The following is a 22,717-nucleotide window of genomic DNA, read 5'->3' on the forward strand; positions in this document are numbered from 1 at the left end:
GTAACTGTAAAAATCTGTTACTAAAATTCACCTTTGCAGCTGCTACAATGCTATAAAATTCCTTGTAGATTTCCTGATGGCTTGTAGGATTGTCTGCAAATGTTGTAGAATTTTCTAAATGCATTTTTAGATTTGGAAAATATTTCAAGTGCCCACTTTCAAGGTCTCTTTCAAAAACCTGCAGTTTTCTCTCAAATGTTTTGATATCACAAAACATCCTTTCTGCTGTTTTCCCTACACCTTATAGTTGTTTGTTCAGTACATTGAAGTGTTGTGTAAAATCTGTAAAAAACATGAGGTTGGTAAGCCAGGTCATATCAGTGAGCTGTGGATATTCCTGCCCTTTTTTATTCAGCCTAATTTCATCCAAGCAGGCTACAAATCTCTCCAGGACTCATCCTCTGCTCAGCCACCGGACATTATTGTGTGTGTTAAGTGCCGTCAAGTCACTTCTGACTCATGGCGACCCTATGAATGAAAGTCCTCCAAAATGTCCTATCTTTGACAGCCTTGCTCAGATCCTGCGAATTGAAGGCTGTGGCTTCCTTTATTGAGTCAATCCATCTCTTGTTGGGTCTTCCTCTTTTCCTGCTGCCCTCAAATTATTAGTTAACACTAAAGAAATGGATATTCCCTTCTTGGAATAAGATGAAGTGGAGGTGTTGCACACATTTCCCATACATAGGAGGCGTGCAGACCTCGATCATCCATACAAGGTCTCATTTTCCCATTAGCAGGAGCCCAGGTTGGTTCCTATGGACAGCAGCCAATACAAGGTTCCCCCTGACAATCTCAGTACAATGAGTGCCATGTCTGTCTTGTCCTCTCATATAGCACACACACAGGCCATAGAGAGCTGAACCCTTTGCACCATTCTCACTGAGGGAGTTACCGCACTTTGTATTCCCAGTGATGTATTAAGAGTTTGAAAATGTTGTTAAAAACATCGCTTTAAAAGGGTTTTTGGATACCATGGCTTATAAATGGTTGGAAGACGTCTTCACAGCTAAAGGGGCCAAACAAAGTGCGAACAGTATTTTTTAATAATGTTTTCAAACTCTTAATACATCGGTGGGAATACATAGAAAGTGCGAACAGTATTTTTTATAACATTTTCAAACTCTTAATACATTGCTGGGAATACAAGTGCGGTAATCCCCCAAGACTCATTTCTTAGTATACCAAGGGGGGTGATAAGAGTCTTCATCTCTCTCGGGAAGGAATGTAAAATGACTGAATAAAGAAGTTGTTAAGTTACTGAGAACCTGGGGTGCAGACTTGTTTGTGAGAGACCAGATACAGGATAGTAAGCATCAAAATGCTCTACTGAGTTTGTGCTCATGGTAAACAACAGCAGCAGCAAAGTGTGTTTTATCTCTCCCCCCCCTCTCTGTGCAGAAGTCCCCTTTAGCCTTAGGACATCTCCAGGCCTCACCTGGAAGTTGGCAGCCCTGGCCAGACCCTCCTACACAACTGAGGGGCTAGCAGTGTGAAGGGCAGGAACCCTGGCAGTCACCGGCCAAAGGGACGAAGCTGAATGCCCCGCCGACCACAGCAGCCCAGGAGGACCCGGCATCACGGCCAGGAAGAAAGGAGCCAGACGCCACGGCAACACGGCACAGGGGCGGCAGAGCCCAAGAGACGCCGATGCCGGGAACCATGCCGCGGCAAGGCGCTCGGCCACAGCCTCGCCGGTCCGAGGTGGAGACAGGCGGGGCAGAGCTGGAGAGGCGAGAGGGAGCCGACAAACAGCTGAGCTGCGGCCGCATCTCAGCTGAGAGAGAGGGAGGGGCCCAGACGCAGACCGGGAAGGCCTTTTGGAGCCCTGGAAGTGCAGGACGGGAGGCTCAGGAGGGGGCGGACGTTGCTGCCGTGCGCCCGTCCCTCTCACGCAACCGCAGCGAGCCACTCCAAGGCAGATGCGACGGCTCCTCACGTGCCCACAGAGAGGGCTCGACATGCCAACTCGGGCACGCGTGCCATAGGTTCGCCAACACGGCCCTATAGTTTACTGCTTTCCACATAATCTGGTGTTGCCACCTGAACAGCGGATCAGATTTTACTGCAAATCTCAATGGCTGTAACAAATCACTAGGAGCAGAACTGTGGCAGAGAAAACACCAGTGGGTTAATCTTGTTTTAAAAGTGTTTTTATTTTCAAATGTCATAATTAAACATAAAATACCAAAAAAACTACAATACAATTGGGTGCTTTCACACATCCTGAATAATCCACTTTCAATCCACTTTCAATGCACTTTAACAATCGTTTGCAAGTGGATTTTGCCGTTTCGCACTGTAAAGTCCATCTGCAAAGTGCATTGAAAGTGGATTGAAAGGGCATTATTCAGCATGTGTGCAAGCACACAATACATAAACACTACAGACTTGAAATCTACAACAGCTTTCTCTGGGTGGGCATAACCAATCTTGTTCACACATTATAATCTTCCCTATATTTGACTTTACTAGCTTAGTCACATTAGTTATATACTACTTGATATAAGATCCATCATTGACATGATTTTCTACCATATACTAACACCTAAGTTTACTATCTCGTTTATAATCTCTTATTAATTAATTAATAATAATAACTGGATTTCAATATACACTTTTTATTTAATATATTTGATATAACCTTGTATCTAAACTTTTTCATTTCATTTTTAGGAAGTATATGCGCTATATAAATTCCAATTTTTCTGAAACTCTTCACTGGGTCGCCTATTTACATAACTTGTCAGCTAACTTGTCACCAGTGGGTTAATCTTGCGGCTGTAGCATAATGCTAAGAGCACTCGTAAAGGTATGTGTTAACTGAACTTAATATAAGCAAGGATATAATGGCCACGGTCTTATTTATGAAATGTCCCCTAATAATTAGGGTTGCCAACCTACCAATACTAGCTGGAGATCTCCTGCTAATTCAACTGATCTCCAGCCGATAGAGATCAGTTCACCTGCAGAAAATGGCCGCGTTGGCAATTGGACTCTATGGCATCGATGTCCCTCCCCTCCCCAAACCCCACCGTTCTCAGGCTCCCCCCAAAAAACCTTCCGCCGGTTGTGAAGAGGGACCTGGCAACTCGACTAATAATAGGCATTTCGATGCGAGCAAATCGATGCGAACAACTCTGTGTGAAATATGCCACCCGGAAGCTTGAAGTGGCCAAATCCAAATTCAACCCCCACTTTGCCTCCTTCCTGTTTATTCAAAACTCGGAAAAACATAGTCAAGGAAAAAGGAACAAGCTGAGGGGCTGGAAGTGTGGACAAATCTAGGGTTGGGAAATCTGGATTGGGAAATTCCTGGAGATTTTGGGGGTGCAAACTGGGAAAACTTGGGGTTTGGGGGGGAGGGGCCTCAATGGGGAACAATGCCATACAGTCCACCCTCCAAAGCAACCTTTTTCTCCGAATAGGGTTACCAGGTCCCTCTTCGCCACCAGCGGGAGGTTTTTGGGGCGGAGCTTGAGGAGTGCAGGGTTTGGGGAGGGGAGGGACTTCAATGCCATAGAGTCCAACTGCCAAAGCGGCCGTTTTCTCCAGGGGAACTGATCTGTATTGTCTGGAGATCAGTTAATAGTGGGAGATCTCCAGCTAGTACCTGGAGGTTGTATTCAAAAAAACGGCTTACAAGTGCTTACAGGAGTATGGAATTCAAAATATGGCACTTAATAGAAATATCCAAATCAGGAAAATCACAATGCAAAGCTTGCAGTTAGAGTAATGTATTCAAAATATTATAAACAAAGTCACTTCTAACGCAACAAATATATAACAATAGGACAAGGTTTCAAAACAAATACAAGTTGTAAGAATATGCCGGCAAAACGCTCAGCTCAATTCAATTCGTTGTCTGTAAAGTACATAACAGTCTCATCATCTAGCAGCGGGAACAAGAAGTAGAATAGCAATGGAGATCCGGTAAAGTTCCATTTCGTATAGACTTTCTCAAGCCTTTTAATCGTTCCGTGCAAAATTCATTCAAAGTTTGAAGGAATATACCTTTCCTATTTCTTAGGACGACAAAAGTAAGGCGTCTGGAGGTAGGCAACCTTGTCTCCAAAGGAACTGAATTCTTTCATCTAGAGATCAGTTATAAATTCTGGGAGATCTCCAGGCCCCACCTGGAGGCTGGCAACCCTGAGGCAGCCAAACAGTACCAGAAGTGTAGGGAAAGGGAGGGAAAGGGAGCAGTCTCTTCTCCTTTTGCAAATATTGGTGCGCCGCCGCCGTCCTAAGCAGAGTTGCACCCTTCTAAGCCCCTTGACACCAATGGACCTTAGGAATGTGTGACTCCGTTCAGGGCGGCACCGCAGATCTGCTCCCTGCGTTCTATTTGCGTCTGAGAGTTTGGAGATTTCCAACACAGCCCATTTGCGATTTGCAAGAGAGCGGCGCTTCCATTAACATTTGTGCCACTGAGCGCAAGTGTTTGCATCAGATCTGAACACCTTCTTCTGCCTCATCAGAACCAAGCTAAATCTGAGGTGACTTTAATCTTCATAATTAGCAAGCAATTAGGATTTACTTGTACTGCTGCCACACAACATATGGTGTTGGCTGGCCGTGCTTTAAGCTAAAATAAATTAAACTCGATGGCCGGGTATAGAATGTGTGTGTGTGTGTGTGTGAGAGAGAGAGAGTGTGAGTGTTAGGGTTGCCAACCTCCAGGTAGTAGCTGGAGATCTCCTGCTATTATAACTGATCTCCAGCTGATAGAGATCAGTTCACCTGGAGAAAATGGCTGCTTTGGCAATTGGCAAAGAGGGACCTGACAACCCTAGCGTGTGCGTGTTCATAGTCTTTCTCGTGTCTTTTATGCATGGCTGTTTCCCTCAGGGTCACTCCTCCGACGACTTAGGTCTTTGTTGTGATTATGAATGCCGTTTCGGATCGTCGGAGGTTGCCTCACTCTCCCCCTAAGTTTCCCCACATTTTCCCCACGTTTTCTGGGACCTGTTTTATCTCGAATTTGAAAATGCGGGCAAAATGCGGGGAAAGGCAAGGGGAGAGCGAGGCAACCTCCGACGGCAAGAAACAGCATGCATAATCCAAACAAAGACCCAAAGTCATCAGAGGGGTGCCTTCGAGGGAAACAGCCCATCTTCCCCAAGCAAAATTCAGGTGGGCATGTGATTAATGTTGGCAGCTTCCAGGTGGGACCCAGGGATCTCCCATCATTACAACTGATCTCCAGACAACAGAGATCCCCTGGAGACTGTGGCAGCTTTGGAAGGTGGATTCTACGGCGTGGTACCCCACTCAGGCCTCTCCTCTCCCTAAACCCTACCTTCCTCAGGGCCCACCACCAAATCTCCAGGAATTTCCCAACCCACAGTTGGCAACCCTGTGATGTGGCTCCACTGCCAAGGAGTTTCTGATTGAGGAGCACCACCAAGTGGTCGACCGCACTGCTGCTCCAAGCTCCGGGTTTGAATTTTTCTTTGGGGAGGAACGGACTCCAATTTCTAAAAAGAAGGAAGGAAATGGATTGTTGGTTTTCAGGGAGCAATTGCATAAGGAGGACTTAGAATGGGGACATGATTGCTCTCTTTAGGTATTTGAAGGGCCGTCACTTAGAGGAGGGCAGGGAGCTCTTCCTGTTGCAAGCAGAGGAAAGGACTAGCAATAATGGGCTTAAATTGCTGGCGGAAAGGTACCAGCTGGATATTAGGAAACAATTTCTTACAGTAAGAGTTGTTCGACAGTGGAATCAGCTTCCTACGGAGGTGGTGAGCTCCCCTTCATTGGCAGTCTTTAAGCAGAGGCTGGACAAGCACTTGTCAGGGATGCTCTAGGCTGATCCTGCATTGAGCAGGGGGTTGGACTAGATGGCCTCTAGGGGCTTCCAATCGATGGTTCTGTGATTCTAATTTCTCTTCACAAGGCTGGTCTTAAGACCAGGCAGCTCCCCTCCATGTAGGGTTGCCAACCTTCAGGTGGATATAACAAAGCAAAACAAGCACTGATGGCTAACTAATAATCTTATTGAATCATGAAATTTACAAAGCACAATAAGGCAACAATCTTTGCACATGCAAAGATGACTAACGTCCCAAATGATTACAATCGCTCAAAGTTCTTAATTTCCAACAAAAGTACTGAAGCAAGGTCAGCCAATTGTGTGCTTCGGGGGCAGGGATGTCTACCCGAGCGAAATCTTCTTAGGCAGAGACTAAATGAGGGCACCAATATTCAGAAGATTGTCAATCCCCGAGATGGGAGCCCAGTGCTGAGCCCATTTCGCAGAACCTTTGTCTATCGGGAATTCTTAATGCAATTGATAAACATCTTATTGCGCAGTATATAGCTTCACAAACACTTCAGCAGGATGGCTCCCATCTCGGGGATTGACAATCTTCTGAATATTGGCGCCCTCATTTAGTCCCTCCCTAAGAAGATTTCGCTCGGGTAGACATCCCTGCCCTCGAAGCACACAACTGGCTGACCTTGCTTCAGTACTTTTGTTGGAAATTAAGAACTTTGAGCGACTGTAATCATTTGGGATGTTAGTCATCTTTGCATGTGCAAAGATTGTTGCCTTATTGTGCTTTGTAAATTTCATGATTCAATAAGATGATTAGTTAGCCATCAGTGCTTGTTTTGCTTTTTTATAACCATATAAAATTTAATTTGATTAGAAAACCTTCAGGTGGTGGCTGGACCTCTCCCACAGTCTCCAAGAGACCAAGGTCAGTTCACCTGGAGAAAACAGCCACTTTGGAAGGTGGGCTCTATGGCATTATACCCCACTGAAGTCCCTCCCCTCCCCAAACCCCACCCTCCTCAGGCTCCGCCCCCAAAAGCTCCTGGTGTCTCCCAGCCCAGAGCTGGCAACCCTGCCTCCATGTGTTGCGTTGACCTTTTTTCTGAGAGGCAGGTGTTGGAAACTCTGCCCTTTCTAGGACGGTGTCACTTGCCTGCACATTGAGAGGGAGAACTGACCACAACGTCAGATAGACAGACAGGACAGGGGAAGGTCATCTCTAGGTACACCTTGCCCTCATTTCCTGCCCCTTTGATGTTTAGAGGATGTCTTGTCAGGGAAACCTCCCCTCTCTCTCTCCTTTCCCCTTTGCCCATCATCGAAGCAAGACCTAGGAGCCGGGCGCTCTGCACGCGTCCAGGCCTTCCCACCCCAAGATGGCGTGGAAGGCAGATACCCTTTTATACCTAGAGAATTAGCAAGTTAGATCAGAATAGAGAACCCTTGTTTGTCCTTTCCTATCCAATGTGTATTTCAACAATAAATGTTTCTTAGTTTGATTAGAGCAAAAGACTGCCCCCTTTTTATTTTCACTCATGCACACACGCTTCGCTTCTGCTGCAGCTAAGCTTAAGGCACTCTGCTAAATACCGGAACATCCCCACGATAGATAGTCCAACAGCAGGGAGGGGTATAGAAGTTGGCAAAGGTGATTTTGTTCTGCCTTCTGCAGAGATGAGGAAGGCTTCCACCATGGCAGGTGTTCCATTATTCACGTTCTCCCGAGGTTGTTCAGGACTGGGCCCTGAGCAGGAAATTCTGCAGGCATTCCCATTCATGTCAGGGTTGCCAACCTCCAGGTGCAGCCTGGAGATCTCCCAGAATTACACCTGATCACCAGACTACAAAGATCAGATCCCCTGGAGGAAATGGCAGTTTGGGAGGGTGGACCCTATGGAATTATACCCTGCTGAGGTCCCTCTCCTTCCTGTGCCCCACCCACCTCAGGCTCCACCCCCATATATCCAGGTATTTCCCAACCTGGAGTTAGCAACCCTAATTCTTAAGAACATAAGAAACGCCCTGCTGGATCAGACCAAGGTCCAGCAGTCTGTTCACACAGTGGCCAACTAGTCTAGGAAGCCCACAAGCAAGACGACTGCAGCAGCACCATCCTGCCTGTGTTCCACGGCACCCAAAATAATAGGCATGCTCCTCTGATCCTGGAGAGAATAGGTATGCATCATGACTAGTAGCCAAGGATAGCCCTATCCTTCATGAACTTGTCCACTCCCCTCTTAAAGCCTTCCATGTTGGCAGCCATCACCACATCCTGGGGCAGGGAGTTCCACCATTTAACTATAGGTTTTGTGAAGAAATACTTCCTTTTGTCTGTTTTTAATTTCTCTCCCTCCAGCTTCAGCAGATGACCCTGCATTCTGGTATTAAGAGAGACGGAGAAAATTCATGTCTGAATTAACTCCAGAAGACTGTAATTTGTTAGTCTTTGTTATTTTGGTCATCGCAGACTTACAGGGCAATCCCTCTGGAATGACTCCCTTGCGTATGATCAGATCTGCTCTCCCTCCTCAGATTTTTTAGCAATGGATGTTCTTGGGTCTGAGAGAGAGGGAGAGATAGAGAGACCGAGAGAAACTGGAAATTTGAGGGGGAAAGGACGGTACGTGAGTGTCTTGAGAATCTGATCCTGATAGTTCAGCAGCAGATTCATGTGGAAATGCTCCGAAGGTGCAGAAGGTCAAATCTTTCCCAAGTGTGATGATAACAGATGCTGTTCCTCAGAGGAAGTCTTGTCTTAGGAATGGCCGACTGGGCTTCTTATCACTCAAGTGTGTGCCATAAAGGAGTAAAAATAGAGACGTGCGGGATAAGATGAGACACTGGCTGACAGGAGAAGGAAACTATTAAGAAAAAGTTGAGGCTGGGGAGATGTCTGCCAGCGTTGGGAGTCCCAAACGGCCGGGGTCCAGTGCATCTTCGGGAACGAACACTGGAGTTATGAAGCTCTGCACAGAAATTCTCCTCAGATGCCTGTGACAGATTCATTCTGGGCCTTTTCTGATGTAGCTTTCCAACAGTAGAACGTGCTTCATAGAGCGATTCAAAACAGACAAAAGGAAGTATTTCTTCACACAACACATAGATAATTGTGGAACTCCCTGCCCCAGGATGTGGTGATGGCCGGCAACTTGGAAGGCTTTAAGAGGGGAGTGGGCATGTTCATGGAGGAGAGGGCTATCCATGGCTACTACTCAAAATGGATACTAGTCATGATGCATACCTATTCTCTTCCGGATCAGAGGAGCAGGCCTATTATATCAGGCTCTGTGGAACACAGGCAGGATGATGCTGCAGTCATCTTGTTTGTGGGCTATCCATGGCTACTAGTCAAAATGGATTTTTGTCATGATGCATACCTATTCTCTCCAATATCCAAGAAGCATGCCTATTATATTAGCTGCTGTGGAACACAGGCAAGATGCTGCTGCAGTCTTTTTTTGTGTGGGCTTCCTAGAGGCCCCTGGTTGGCCACTGTGTAGGCAGACTGCTGGACTTGATGGGCCTTGGGGAGGGGCTGTGGCTTGTGGCAGAGCCTCTGCTTGGCATGCCCCAGGATGTGGTGATGGCTGCCAACTTGGAAGGCTTGAAGAGGGGAGTGGACATGGCTACTAATCAAAATGAATATTAGTCATGATGCATACCTATTCTCCACAGTATCAGAGGAGCATGCTTATTATATGAGGTGCTGAGGAACACAGGCAGGATAATGCTGCTGCAGACATCTTGTTAGTGGCTTCCTAGAGGCACCTGGTTGGCCGCTGTGTGAACCGACTGCTGGACTTGATGGGCCTGGGTCTGATCCAGAAGGGCTTTTCTTATGTTTTCTTATGTTTTTATAGAGAAAGTCTCCTAACTACATGACTGAAGCAAGTGGTTGCTCCAAATTGTTTTATTCCGAACTGAGGTGTCAACATCAAGATTCCATCTTTGTTTTAGGAGTGGTGGCTATATTTATTTTCTAGCTGCTGCTGGTTTGTTGGATTTTAGTCTTTTTGTGTTTCTGTATTCTAATGCTGTACACTTGCCTATTTTGGTGTTTTATGATGGGCAAGCAGTCGAATTTTTTTTAAACCACCTAAATAATGCATAATTGCAACTCTGCACATAAATCTGGGATAATCTGACTTGCTGGAATAAACCGTTTTGGTTATCAGCAAGGCAGCTTTGTAGACAGCTTGGGTTTCAGTCTTTTCCCTTTCTGCTCCTGTCCTGTTCTTGTACTCTTTTTACCACCTTATGGTGCATAGCTGGAAAAAAAACACCAATGTGAAAGGTGTAAAACTATCAGGCTGCAACCCAAAGATGCGCTCTTGACTCTTTGAATCGACATGCAAAGCTGCCGTGATTTTTTCTTACAAGCGGCTTCCAAGTTCTTTGGTTCCTTCCTCTCATGCCTGCATGGCAGGATCTGGAGTCCTCCCCACTGCAAGAGGTAAGAGGCAGATCATGGAAAACTTGGGGGGGGGGTAATGCCTCCTTGTTCCATGGCAGGTAAATACACAGGGGAAAGATCAGTGGCCTTGGTTTTCAGGGCGCATATATGCACCACCAGTAGGGTTGCCAGCTTTGAGTTGGGAAATACCTGGAGATTTCAGGGGTGGAGCCTGAGGAGGGCGGGGTTTGGAGAGGGGAAGGACTTCAATGCCATAGAGTCCAATTGCCAAAGCAGCCATTTTCTCCAGGTGAACTGATCTGTATTGGCAGGAGATCAGTTGTAACAACGGGAGATCTCCTGCCACCACATGGGGGTTGGCAACCCTAACCATCAGAGAGAAAAAGGAGAGAACCAGGGTTGGGCATTACCCTGGCAGAGTCTTTCAAATGGGCAGCTCTGTTTGCCTGCAGTAGAGGCACAAGATTTAGAATTACTTTAAAGCTTCCTTCGTCAGATACCTTTGTCAGAGCTCTGACTCTCAAAAGCTTGTACCCTGGAAATCTTTTTTTTTTTTAAATATATTTATTTATTTTACCTATTAAAAATACACAGAATGAGGGTCTGTTAACATCTAACATTTTTTTAAACACATATTGCTTGGAATGACTTACTTTGGAAGCAAGTCTCTTAAATCTAGTAAAAAAACATTTCACTATCACATTTAAAGTAATCACTGAGTTTTTTATAGAAACTAATGGTATGCAGAGATAAATAGAGATGAATAGAGATAACTATGGATATCATAGAAATAACTAAATGAGGTTATATATTCCCTCTGTTGGCTGAACTGTCCCTCTATATGACATACCAGACTATTAGTTAAGCTATTCTTAAATTTTGTAACACTTTTGAAGTTTAGAGATGTTTTTTCTTACATATTATAATCTTGCTCTTGTTATTGCTGTTTAATTAATTGGTATTAATTGGTATGAACTTGTTAAACATCATTATGCATAGTAGTTAGGGTTGCCACCTCCAGGTAGTAGCTGGAGACGTCCTGCTATTACAAACGATCTCCAGCTGACAGAGATCAGTTCCCCTGGAGAAAATGGCCACTTTGGCAATTGAACTTTATGGCACTGAAGTCCCTCCCCTCTCCAAAACCCCACCCTTCTCAGGCTCCACCCCAAAAACCTCCCACCGGTCACAAAGAGGGACCTGGCAAACCTAGTAGTAGTAATCCCAGTTCTTATCTGTCCTGTCTGCTATAACTATTTTTCTAATTTTTATTCTATACCCCGGACTCAAATCTTGCTCCAGGTTTGTTTGTTTTTTAAGCTTTATTACATTTTACATAACAATACATTTCAATATAGTATCTATCTTGCATCCAGGTTTCTTGAGGACATTTACTCTAAAATTTAACTTTTACATTAAATACAAAAGGTGAAAGGATACAAGGGTGGAAAAGGTTCTATGGAAGCCACCGAAACGTGATTTGACTGGTCACACGTCCTCTTCTGTTATTTCTCTGTGATTTGGATCCTCTCCTGGGTCTTTCTTGCACCTTACTGCACGAATCCTCCGTGGCTACCTTACCTGTGGATCTCATTGGGTCCCCTTGGATTCTAGACGCAACCGACTATTGAGGCTCTGCCCTTGGACTATCAATTGTGCCGTTGTTGAATTTCAATTCACTTTGGTTCTTGTAGGTTATCCGGGCGGTGTGACTGTGGTCTTGGTATTTTCTTTCCTGACGTTTCACCAGCAGCTGTGGCAGGCATCTGAAGATGCCTGCCATCTGAAGAAGCCTGCCACAGCTGCTGGCGAAACGTCAGGAAAGAAAATACCAAGACCACGGTCACACAGCCCGGATAACCTACAAGAACCATTGAACTCTGACCGTGAAAGCCTTCAACAATATTTCAATTCGCTTTATTACATAGACTTCCATTTTGGCTGTAACTGAAATTGTACCTCCGTATGAGTGTTGTGCCTTTGTACTTTTGCTTTATTAATTGTTATGTGAATTTGAATTTTATGTTGGTCACTTGCAGCTATTATTGGGACATGCAATGAATGCTCATTAAATATTTGAATTTCTGGTCACACGCAGTGTATATTTTTGTTGACACAGTGGTACATTGTGCCTTCGTGCCGCTTATTCTCTGAAGAACCTCCAGGTAGTAGCAGGACATCTCCTGGTATTTCAACTGATCTCCAGCCGATAGAGATCAGTTCCCCTGGAGAAAATGGCCCCTTTGGCAATTGGACTCTATGTCATTGAAGTCCCTCCCCTCCCCAAACCCGCACCCTCTTCAGGCTCTGCCCCAAAAACCTCCTGCCAGTGGCGAAGAGGGACCTGGCAACCCTGCTAGAAAATGATCGTTTGAGACTCGCCTTGTCCTTAAAGGTTATTATCCCCCGTTTCAGAATCTGGGGTCAAAAATATTGGAAGCCCCAAAGAGTCTTTTTGAGTGGGATTTGTGAAATTTCAGAGGAAATTGAAACAGATGCCATTGAAGGCCTGTAAAACCTAAGCTTTATTTACCGCTTTACAAGTATGCAGCGCATGACGTATAACATTGCTATTAGCACATAAAAGAGTACTGTTTGACATACTCATCCGGTAAGGGCGTGAGCTGCCCTCTCCGTGCTCTGAGGGACAGTTCAGTGAGTGCCCTGTTCCACCTCATGTGCATCACAGAACCCCCAGCCACCAAGGAGAACGGCATCCCTGTCCGCATATCTTGCATGCACCATCCCACCTTCCCTGGTTCATAGGGTAGCCAGGTCCCTCTTCTCAACCGGTGGGAGATTTTGGGGGTGGAGCCTGAAGAAGGCGGGGTTTGGGGAGGGGAGGGACTTCAATGCCATAGAGTCCAATGGCCAAAGCGGCCATTTTTCTCCAGGTGATCTGATCTCTATTGGCTGGAGATCAGTTGAATTAGAAGGGGATCTTCTGCTACTACCTGGCAGTTGGCAACCCTACTGGTTCAAACCACACGAACTCTGAACTTGAGCAATTTACAGACAAGTGGGGAGATGTGAGGACGGACACAGTTGGGTTGAGCCTTACGCCGGGGGTCCCCGACCTTTCTTGAGCCTGCAAGGCACCTTTGGAATTCTGACACTTGGGAATGGCTGCCACTAAACAGCTACGATGGCCGTTTTGGCCATTGGACTCCATGACATTGAAGTCCCTCCACTCCCCAAACCCCTCCCTCCTCAGGCTCCACCCCAACAACCTCTCACCGGTGGCAAAGAGGGACCTGGCAATCCTATCTCCATTGGCCAATCAGAAGCCTTGCCGGGCAAACGACCCACCTGGCCCCACCCAGTTCCTTAAAAATACTTGATGGGGGCCAGGATAGGTGTCAACAGGAGCCATGGCACCCATGGGCACTGTATTGGGGACCCCTGCCCTACGCCAACCCCTCTGCATGGGGCTGGCTGCCTCGTGCAGGTGTGGCGTGGCCTCTAGAAAGTATACATTCATTAGCTTTTATTCAGACTCTAATTACAATTGCATCTGTATCCTAACCCATGTAGAATCAACAAACGTCGCTGGGTAGACGGACTCAGTACCCAAGGAGATGTTTACACATGTTCTCCCTACCCGCTGGGAGCCCTGCATGAAATCTAAAGCCCTGGCGGCGGGTTCTTGGAGAAGGAGGGCCGGAGGGGGTGTAAACTACATCCTCTCCCTCTCCTCCATCTAGCATCTGATCCGGGAACGGCAGGTTGGAGCCACACGTTAGGGCCCTCTAAACATGTTTTCGGGTTACGGTTATCAGAAAGGGAGATAATATTATTGGTTCTTAGAAAGAATATGTGGGGCTCATGGTGATGTTTCTAGGGGAAAGGGCTTGCCATGCAATGAATGCTGTTTCACTAATCACTTTGAAATATTTCATAAGACTCCCCCCACCCCAATTGCTTCTTCACGTTTCCATTTCCCCCCTATAAGATTTCAGGAAAAATAAGAAAACTGCACCGTTATTTCTCCCAGGATTAGGTATCTCTGTTTAGCAGTGTATAACCAATTGAGCCAGCGTGGTGTAGTGGTTAAGAGTGGTGGACTCTAATCTGGAGAACCAGGTTTGATTCCTCACTCCTCCGCATGAGCGGTGGACTCTAATCTGGTGAACCGGGTTGATTTCCCCACTCCTCCACATGAAGCCAGCTGGATGACCTTGGGCTAGTCACAGCTCTCTTAGAGCTCTCTCAGCCTCACCTACCTCACAAGGTGTCTGTTGTGGGAAGAGGAAGGGAAGGCAACTGTAAGCCGGTTTGATTCTCCTTAAAAGGTAGAGAAAATCGGCAAATAAAAACCAACCCTCCTCCTCCTCCTCCTCCATCTTCTTCAATTGACCCACACAGCCAATATCTTAAGTATAGCTCATGACATCAACAAGCCCCAATGACGCCACCCTCCGTAAGGAATTCTTGTCCTACAAAGAGCCCAGGTCCGCGACAGCCCTGCAGAGGGGAGCTGTTCCGTATGATCTACTTAAGAGGAAGCTGCAGTTGCTTTGATCTTGGGACAGACCGAGGGATTTCTAAAATGGAGGCTGAACTAGGAACTGAGCTGAGAATCCAACAGTTCTTCTCTGGTCTCTTCCCGCTGCTTGCTAACCAGTGCCGTGCTATGAAATGTCCACCCGAAAACATCCGCATGCACACCTTGGCGTTAACGCGATCCATGTACGGATTGGCAGTGAAGCCGGAAGACCCTCCCCCTCCCTTCTCAGAGAGGCCTCCCCTCCCCCCGATACTACCTGCACCCACATTCGGCTACTTTCATCCCCTCGTATTGGTACTTCAGGGTGGGTGTCCCAGCGTCGTCGTTATATAGCATGGAAATGGCATCCAGTTTGGTTGGGACGCAGCAGGCTTTGGACGCTTTCTTGGGGTTCTTGTAGTGCACTAGGGTCTGGACGATGGCATGTTTGGTCGGCGTGACGTTATCCGTCAGAGGGAAGAAGCACCCCCCTTTGCACTCAAAGGCCTCGTAATCTTGGGGGGCGATGATCCAATTCCAGCCGATTTCTTTGAAATTCACCCGGAGGGAAGTCCTTCGACAGTGGTTCATCTCAATGCTACGTTTGCTTCTGGTGGGAGGGCGACGGATGCCGTGTTTGTGAGCCGTGGTGTTCTTCGCCAGATTCTCGAGTGCGCTCTCCTGTTCCTGCACCATCATCTCCTGAAGCTCCATGTGGTTCTCCTTGACCCTGTTACTATGATCGTTGGAGAACACTATCAGCAAGGGCAAGTGGTTGGAGCTGGGCATGACGCTGAGACGCCACTTCTCACAGGAGGGGTCATTCGGCCCATGACTCTCCACAGAAATGTCCAGCTGGTTGCTGGCCTTTGTTTTGTCTCCCCTGACCCATCTTTCCACAGTGCCAGACACATCAAACATCACCCCGCCGCATTCTCGGATGTCTTTGGAGGCCAGGAAGGATTCGGTTCCTTTCGACTGCTCCCCACGATCTCCTCTGAGGACATCGTAAATGGACACTTTTCCTTGACCATGAGACAAACATGTTGTTTCCTCCTGACAAGCAATGTGGACTCTCAGTTCAGCTCGGGTGACTTCTTCATGCCGTGGAATGGAGACATTGAACAGCAAGATGTATTTCTGAAGTGGATTCATTTCCAGTGAAGAAATATCTGCAAGAAAACAGTTCAAAATACCATCACCACGATTACCTGTTACAGAAGAAGGAGCATGCAGTTAGCTGCATACTTAGGGTTGCCAGCTCCAGGTTGGGAAATACCTGGAGATTTTGGGAGTGGAACCTAAGGAGGGCGGGGTTTGGGGAGGGAAGGGACTTCAGCGGGGTATCATCCCATAGAACCCACCTTCCAAAGCGACCATTTTGTCCGGGTGAACCGATCTCTATCGGCTGGAGATCAGTTGTAATAGCAGGAGATCTCCAGCTAGTACCTGGAGGTTGGCAACCCTATGCATACTGCATCGGGAAGTAGTTCTCTATGATCAGTATTCTTAGTTGGCAAATGATGTTGTTTTACAGATGAAATTAAGTACGCTTCTGCATACTCTCCTATTCCTACACAAAGGTTTTCTCCCCGAATCCCTACCCTCCTCCAATTACACATTACAGAAAGTTCTTCTCTTCCTTCTCTTCCATATTTTGCAATGGAATAAATTTTCCTGCTTCTGCCTAAATAGTCCAGATTAGCCGGAGCTTATCAGAGCTTGGAAGTTAGCCCATGCCCACTACTTGGATGGGAGACCAGCAAGGAAGAATGGGGTTGCTATGCTGAGAAAGGCAAACCACCTCTGAACATCCCTTGCTGTGAAAACCCCTGGAGGTTTCACCCTAAGTTGGTTGCAACTTGACATCACTTTATTTATTGTTATGTTCCTGCTTCTGATGCTGGTAGTATTGAATAGACCATAAATGATGCTTTCTCACACAGTGGATCTGGTAGTACTTATTTCAGCCCAGCTGAAACTCAAACATACTCAGTGATTACCGAGATGGGTAATCATGGGATCTGCTTACATTTCAGTGTTAGGGTTGCCAGCTCTGGGTTGGGAAATACCTGGACATTTTGAGGGTGGAGCCTGAAAAATGGCAGGATTTGGGGAGGGGAGGGATTTCGATGGGGCATAATGCCATCGAGTCCACCTTCCCAAGTGGCCATTTTCTTCAAGTGAATGGATCTCTGGCGCCTGGAGATCAGTTGTAGTAGCGGGAGATCTCCAGCCACCACCTGGAGGTTATTGAGCAAACCAAAATCAACACCTCTGCACTAATATCAAGGATAAGGAAAGTAGTGCAGGAATCTTAGGCTATAGTTACTACAACACAAATGAGTGAGACATCAAAGTGTAATCAATGCATACAATAGTGGAAAGGGACAAACATACAACTATATACAATGGTATTTCAATAATCCACAAAGGTATGTATAAATGTGTTTTTTTCAATAGTCCATAAGGGTACATAGATCCAAGAAGATTCCAATAGTTGGTCACAAGACCTCAGCAGATGTGTAAAAGACTATTATGAAAGGAAGACGATCGTTTCATTCTTCATCAGTTCCATTCAATTCATGCAATTCAAAAGGTATACAAGGTTCAAAAATTCATTTCTTCCCCTTAGGGATAAATCTTATAACTATATCCATTGGCAAATGTAATAGTCCACAAGGGATACACAATTTTACCTTGTGTATCCCTTGTGGAACTGTTACATTTGCAATGACTTCTGTTGATTCCAACTATATCCTCTATAGATTTTAAGCCATATGGACTATTACATTTGCCAATGGATATAGTTATAAGATTTATCCCTAAGGGGAAGAAATGAATTTTTGAACCTTGTATACCTTTTGAATTGCATGAATTGAATGGAACTGATGAAGAATGAAACGATCGTCTTCCTTTCATAATAGTCTTTTACACATCTGCTGAGGTCTTGTGACCAACTATTGGAATCTTCTTGGATCTATGTACCCTTATGGACTATTGAAAAAAACACATTTATACATACCTTTGTGGATTATTGAAATACCATTGTATATAGTTGTATGTTTGTCCCTTTCCACTATTGTATGCATTGATTACACTTTGATGTCTCACTCATTTGTGTTGTAGTAACTATAGCCTAAGATTCCTGCACCACCTGGAGGTTGGCAGGTCTAAGTGGAGGGAAAGGACCGATCCATACCATAAGGGTAGGGGTGCCACCCTCCTGGTGGTGGCTGGATATCTCCTGCTATTACAACTGATCTCTAGCTGACAGAGATCAGTTCTCCTGGAGAAAAGGGCCACTTTGGCAATTGGACTCTAGGACATTGAAGTCCATCCCCAAACTTCGCCCTCCTCAGGCTCCCCTCTAAAATTTACAGGTATTTCTCAACCTGGAGCTGACAACCCTACACGAGGGGCAGAGTAAGCTCTGAGGCCTCCGTGCACTCCCAGTGTTATGACTGGGATTACTGGGGATCATTGGTCTCCCTGGTTTAGAAACAGGGTTGCCAGATCCCTCCTGGCTGTTGGTGGTCAATGGGGGGTATGGTTGCCAGATCCGGGTTGAGAAACTCCTGGAGATTTGGGGATGGAACCTGGGGAGAAGAGGGACCTCAGTAGGGTACCCTCCAAAGCAGCCATTTTCTCCAGGGGAACTGATCTCTGTAGTCTAGAGATGAGCTATAATTCCGGGGGATCCCCAGGTCCCACCTGGTGGCTGGCACCCTATTTCGAAATCATTGAATCATAGAGTCGGAAGGGACCACCAGGGTCATCTAGTCCAACCCCCTGCACAATGCAGGAAATTGACAACTACCTCCCCCCGCACACACACCCAGTCACCCCTACCCCATGCCCAGAAGAGTTTCTTTCTTCTTCTTTTCTTGGAGAAGGTGGAGTTTGGGGAGGAGAAAGACCTCAGCAGGGATCTCTGTCATCTGGAGATGAATTATAATTCCGAGATCTTTTGGGGCCCCATCGGGAGGTTGGCGACCCTATTTGGAACCCAATTCTCAGTCTGCATCTCAAAACAGGCAGCAAACTGGAGGATCTTCACCAAATCTGCTGCATGGATCTGGGCCTGAACATGCTCTCTAGGGTACCTAGGGTTGCCAGGTCCCTCTTCTCAACCATTGGGAGATTTTGGGGAGGAGCCTGAGGAGGGCGTGGTTTGGGGAGGGGAGGGACTTCCATGCCATCGGGTCTATTGGCCAAAGTGGCCATTTTCTCCAGGGGAACTGATATCTGAGATCTCCAACCACCACCTGGAGGTTGGCAACTCTAACGGACTCAGTTGCTTGACTCATCCGGAGCGACTTGCTCCTCAGAAGCCTCTCCCCTTCTGCTGTCAACTGCTTGCTTGCGACATACTGAAATATTTGGGTTTGCATAGCCAGATCTGTAGCAGTCAAGAGAGGGGATTCAGGCAGCGCCGGCCCCTCAAACTCTCTGAATCTGGAATCTCTTCCAGGTTGCGAGTGGCCTGAATCTGAAACTTTTTTAAAGGGAACAAAATGCCCTGACCTACATCAGTGGAAAGCTCAAGGGAGGAAGCTATGCAAGTACGGCTGCCAACCTCCAGGTAATAGTTGGAGATCTCCCACTATTTCAACTGATCTCCAGCCGACAGAGATCCGTTCCCCTGGAGAAAATGGCCGCTTTGGCAATTGGACTCTATGGCATTGAAGTCCCTCCCCTCTCCAAACCCTGCCCTCCTCAGGCTCCACCCCAAAAACCTCCCGCTGGTGGTGAAGAGGGGCCTGGCAACCCTATATGCAAGAGGAAGCCCCACCACGCACACGCATAGAATCAATGTTCACCCTTCCCTCACAAGAAGACCTGCCTTTGAACCAGACCTGAGTGGAAAGGCTTTCTTACCACAAATAGGACGATCATGTAAACATGAAGGGAAACTGATCCACCAATATTGCTAAGGAAGGAAATGATTCTACAAACGCCCACCCAACTCTGGGGAACGGGGTTTGATTCCCCACTCCTCCACATGAGCGGCAGACTCTAATCTGGAGAACTGGGTTTGTTCTTCCACATGAAACCAGCTCTTCCACACAAAGCCAGCTGGGTGACCTTGGGCTAGTCACAGCTCTCTCAGCCCCACCTACCTCACAGGGTGTCTGTTGTGGGGAGGGGAAGGGAAGGTGATTGTAAGCCGGTTTGATTCTTCTTTAAGTGGTAGAGAAAGTCGGCATATAAAAACCAGCTCTTCTTCTTCTTCTTCCATCTCTGTAATCTCATATCCAGTGAGATACTGCCCACAGACAGCATGGTGTAGTGGTTAGAATGCCTGACTAGGATCCGAGAGACCGCGGTTCGAATTCCCACTGTGCCACAGGAGCTCTCTGGGGGAGATTTTGGGCCAGTCATACACTCTCATCTTAACCTACCTCACAGGCCCGTTGTGAGATGGGGATAATGTCATAAGTCACTTTCGGTCCCCGTTGGAGAGGCAGGCAGGACACAGATGAAATAAATAAATTTTAATAATCATGCCTGTCCTTCCCCCAGGGTGCCTGACCGTAAGCTGGCCTCCTTCATATCCCAGACAGCCAAAACTTTCATCCTAGTTATTGATACCTAATAACCACCGGGCCAGATTTTGCCCTTGGGAAGCTGCTTTCTTGGCTGCCCCATACATATAAATGCCCCAGAAGTAGGAGGTAAACACCAGTTCTAGACTTATTTCTCATGTCCCTTCTCCCAGCTGCAAATGTGAAGGGGGGCCCTGGCCCCAACTGGCCAGAATGTGGCCGTGGGAAATGGGAGCGGAGTTCTGGGAACTGGGTGCATTTCTCAGAAAGTGGAACAGCTGGAAGTTACAGGGACTCTCTTGCTACCCTGGGCCTCTTCAAACATCCAGATTTGGTCACTGTGGCCATTGGATATTGGACACTGTGGCCATTGGATATTTGGTCACTGTTTGCCTTGTATACTGAGGAATCCCCAAAACTCTGCTTGGGGGGCTTATTTTTTAGTTTTGAGAATTTGGATGGGGGAAATGTGCATCTGGAGAGCAGCAAATCCAAGACAAAACCTCCCATGCATAAATGGCTGTGAAGAACAGAACGCTTGGATGGGCAGACTATTTGACTGAAGGGTTGTCCTGCCATCCATCTTGGTGACCAATGATGCTCAACTCCCCTCCATTTCCCTTTGGGAACCCGGTCCTTGTTATGATCCTGTTCACATTCACATTCCCAACCTGAATTGCCATGATTCCCAGTGGTGGTGGAAAGGGTATCGTCGAGATGCAGCTGATGTATGGCAGCTCCATAAGGCTTACAAGGCACAAGACGGACAGAGGTGGTTTGGCCATTGCCTGCCTCTGTGCCGCAACCCTGGACTTCCTTGGTGGTCTCCCATCCAAGTACTGACCAGGACTGACCCTGCTTAGCTTCCGAGATCTGAAAAGATCAGGCTCTCCTGGGCCATCCAGGTCAGGGCAAAAAACGTTCAGAACTGACCCTGCTTAGCTTCTGAGATCTGATGAGATTGGGCTAGCCTGGGCCATCCTGAGATGCCCTTAAATATGGAACAATCTGGCATTCCATGACTACGTAGAGATTATTCAAACCCCAGAAAGCTGGGTATTTACATCCAAACCCTTCACCTACATCTGCTGGTTAGCTCCTCTATGGAGCTAAACCTATTTTGAGAGGGAAATCCCCAGTTCCTCTGTCAGCTTGAAATTAAATCAAACGTTTCTGTCTAAACATTAGGAAGAATTTTCTAACAGTTAGAGTGGTTCCTCAGTGGAACAGGCTTCCTCGGGAGGTAGTAAGCTCTCCTTCTCTGGAGGTTTTTAAGAAGAGGTTAGATGGCCATCTGTCAGCAATGCTGATTCTGTGACCTTAGGCAGATGATGAGAGGGAGGGCATCTTGGCCATCTTCTGGTCACTAGGGGTGTGGAGGGGGAAGGTAGTTGTGAATTTCCTGCATTGTGCAGGGGGTTGGACTTGATGGCCCTGGTGGTCCCTTCCAACTCTATGATTCTATGATCTCTTTAAAAGCGGTGTAAAGTAGTCATCTCTCTTATAGTACATAAGGAAACAGAAGAAGGAAATGCTGCTAACAGAACATTCATCACTGTGTCTAGGATTTCCAAGGGACGAGGACGTCCTCACTGGGGAATCCTCATAAGAACATCAGAAAAGCCCTGCTGGATCAGACCCAGGCCCATGAAGTCCAGCAGTCTGTTCATACAGTGGCCAGCCAGGTGACTCTAGGAAGCCCAGAAGCACCATCTGCAGCAGCACCATCCTGCCTGTGTTCCACAGCTCCTCTGATCCTGGAGAGAATTGGTTTGCTTCATGACTAGTATTCATTCATTTTGACTAGTAGCTGTGGATAGCCTTATCCTCCATGAACATGTACACCCTACTCTTAAAGCCTTCCAAGTTGGCAGCCATCACCACATCCTGGAGCAGGGAGTTCCACAATGCATAATTTTATAGACCTCTATCCTGTCTCCCCTTAACCACCTTCTTTCCAAGCTAAACAGCCCTAAGCGCTTTAACCACTCCTCACAGGGCAGTTGCTCTAGTCCCCTGATCATTTTGGTTGCTCTTTTCTGCACCTTCTCAAGCTCTGCAATATCCTTTTTTTAGGTGTGGTGACCAGAACTGTACACAGTATTCCAAGTGTGGTCTCACCATAGATTTGTACATTTAAGACATTGCCTACCTTCAGGGCTGAAACTGCGCACAATGTTGGAGATGGGGCTGGAAGACTTGTCCTTGGCGTATCTGTTGTACAAGTTGATCATGAACTGGGGCGGCTCCTCCTTGGACTTCTCTTGCGAAGGGACTTCTGACAAATTTAAGCTCCTCAGGAAATCGGCTTTCAGGTTCTCCAGGAAAGCTCTGAAGTCGAAATGAACGTCTCCCTCCCCGTTCCCAAGCTCACCGGAGTCTTCGTGAGCGTTTCCCCTCATAAGTAACCGGCCCTGATCTAAAAAGGGTTTGCCACGCGCTAGATGGAGGAGGAGGATGTTCGGGAGAATCCAGACACCCAAACAGTACAT

General features: G+C 46.9%; 1 protein-coding gene across 1 annotated transcript; it reads right to left on the reverse strand.

Moving 5' to 3' along the window:
• Positions 1-14,949: 14,949 nt before the first annotated feature.
• GDF2 (growth differentiation factor 2) lies at positions 14,950-22,717 on the reverse strand. The gene is made up of 2 exons (XM_056850277.1): positions 22,378-22,717; positions 14,950-15,848 (listed from the first exon to the last, which is right to left on the reverse strand). Exons 1-2 carry the CDS (start codon positions 22,715-22,717, stop codon positions 14,950-14,952), a joined length of 1,239 nt encoding a protein of 412 aa, XP_056706255.1.

Source organism: Euleptes europaea, chromosome 5, assembly GCF_029931775.1.
Source record: "Euleptes europaea isolate rEulEur1 chromosome 5, rEulEur1.hap1, whole genome shotgun sequence".
In the NCBI taxonomy this organism is placed as follows: Eukaryota; Metazoa; Chordata; class Lepidosauria; order Squamata; family Sphaerodactylidae; genus Euleptes; species Euleptes europaea.

Excerpts from the sequence above, each read along its gene's own strand:
- GDF2 (XM_056850277.1), bottom strand. The coding sequence starts at position 22,717 with ATGTACTGTTTGGGTGTCTGGATTCTCCCGAACATCCTCCTCCTCCAT. Across the intron at positions 15,849-22,377 it reads GCGCAGTTTCAGCCCTGAAG|ATATTTCTTCACTGGAAATG; the intron begins GTAGGCAATGTC and ends GTTTTCTTGCAG.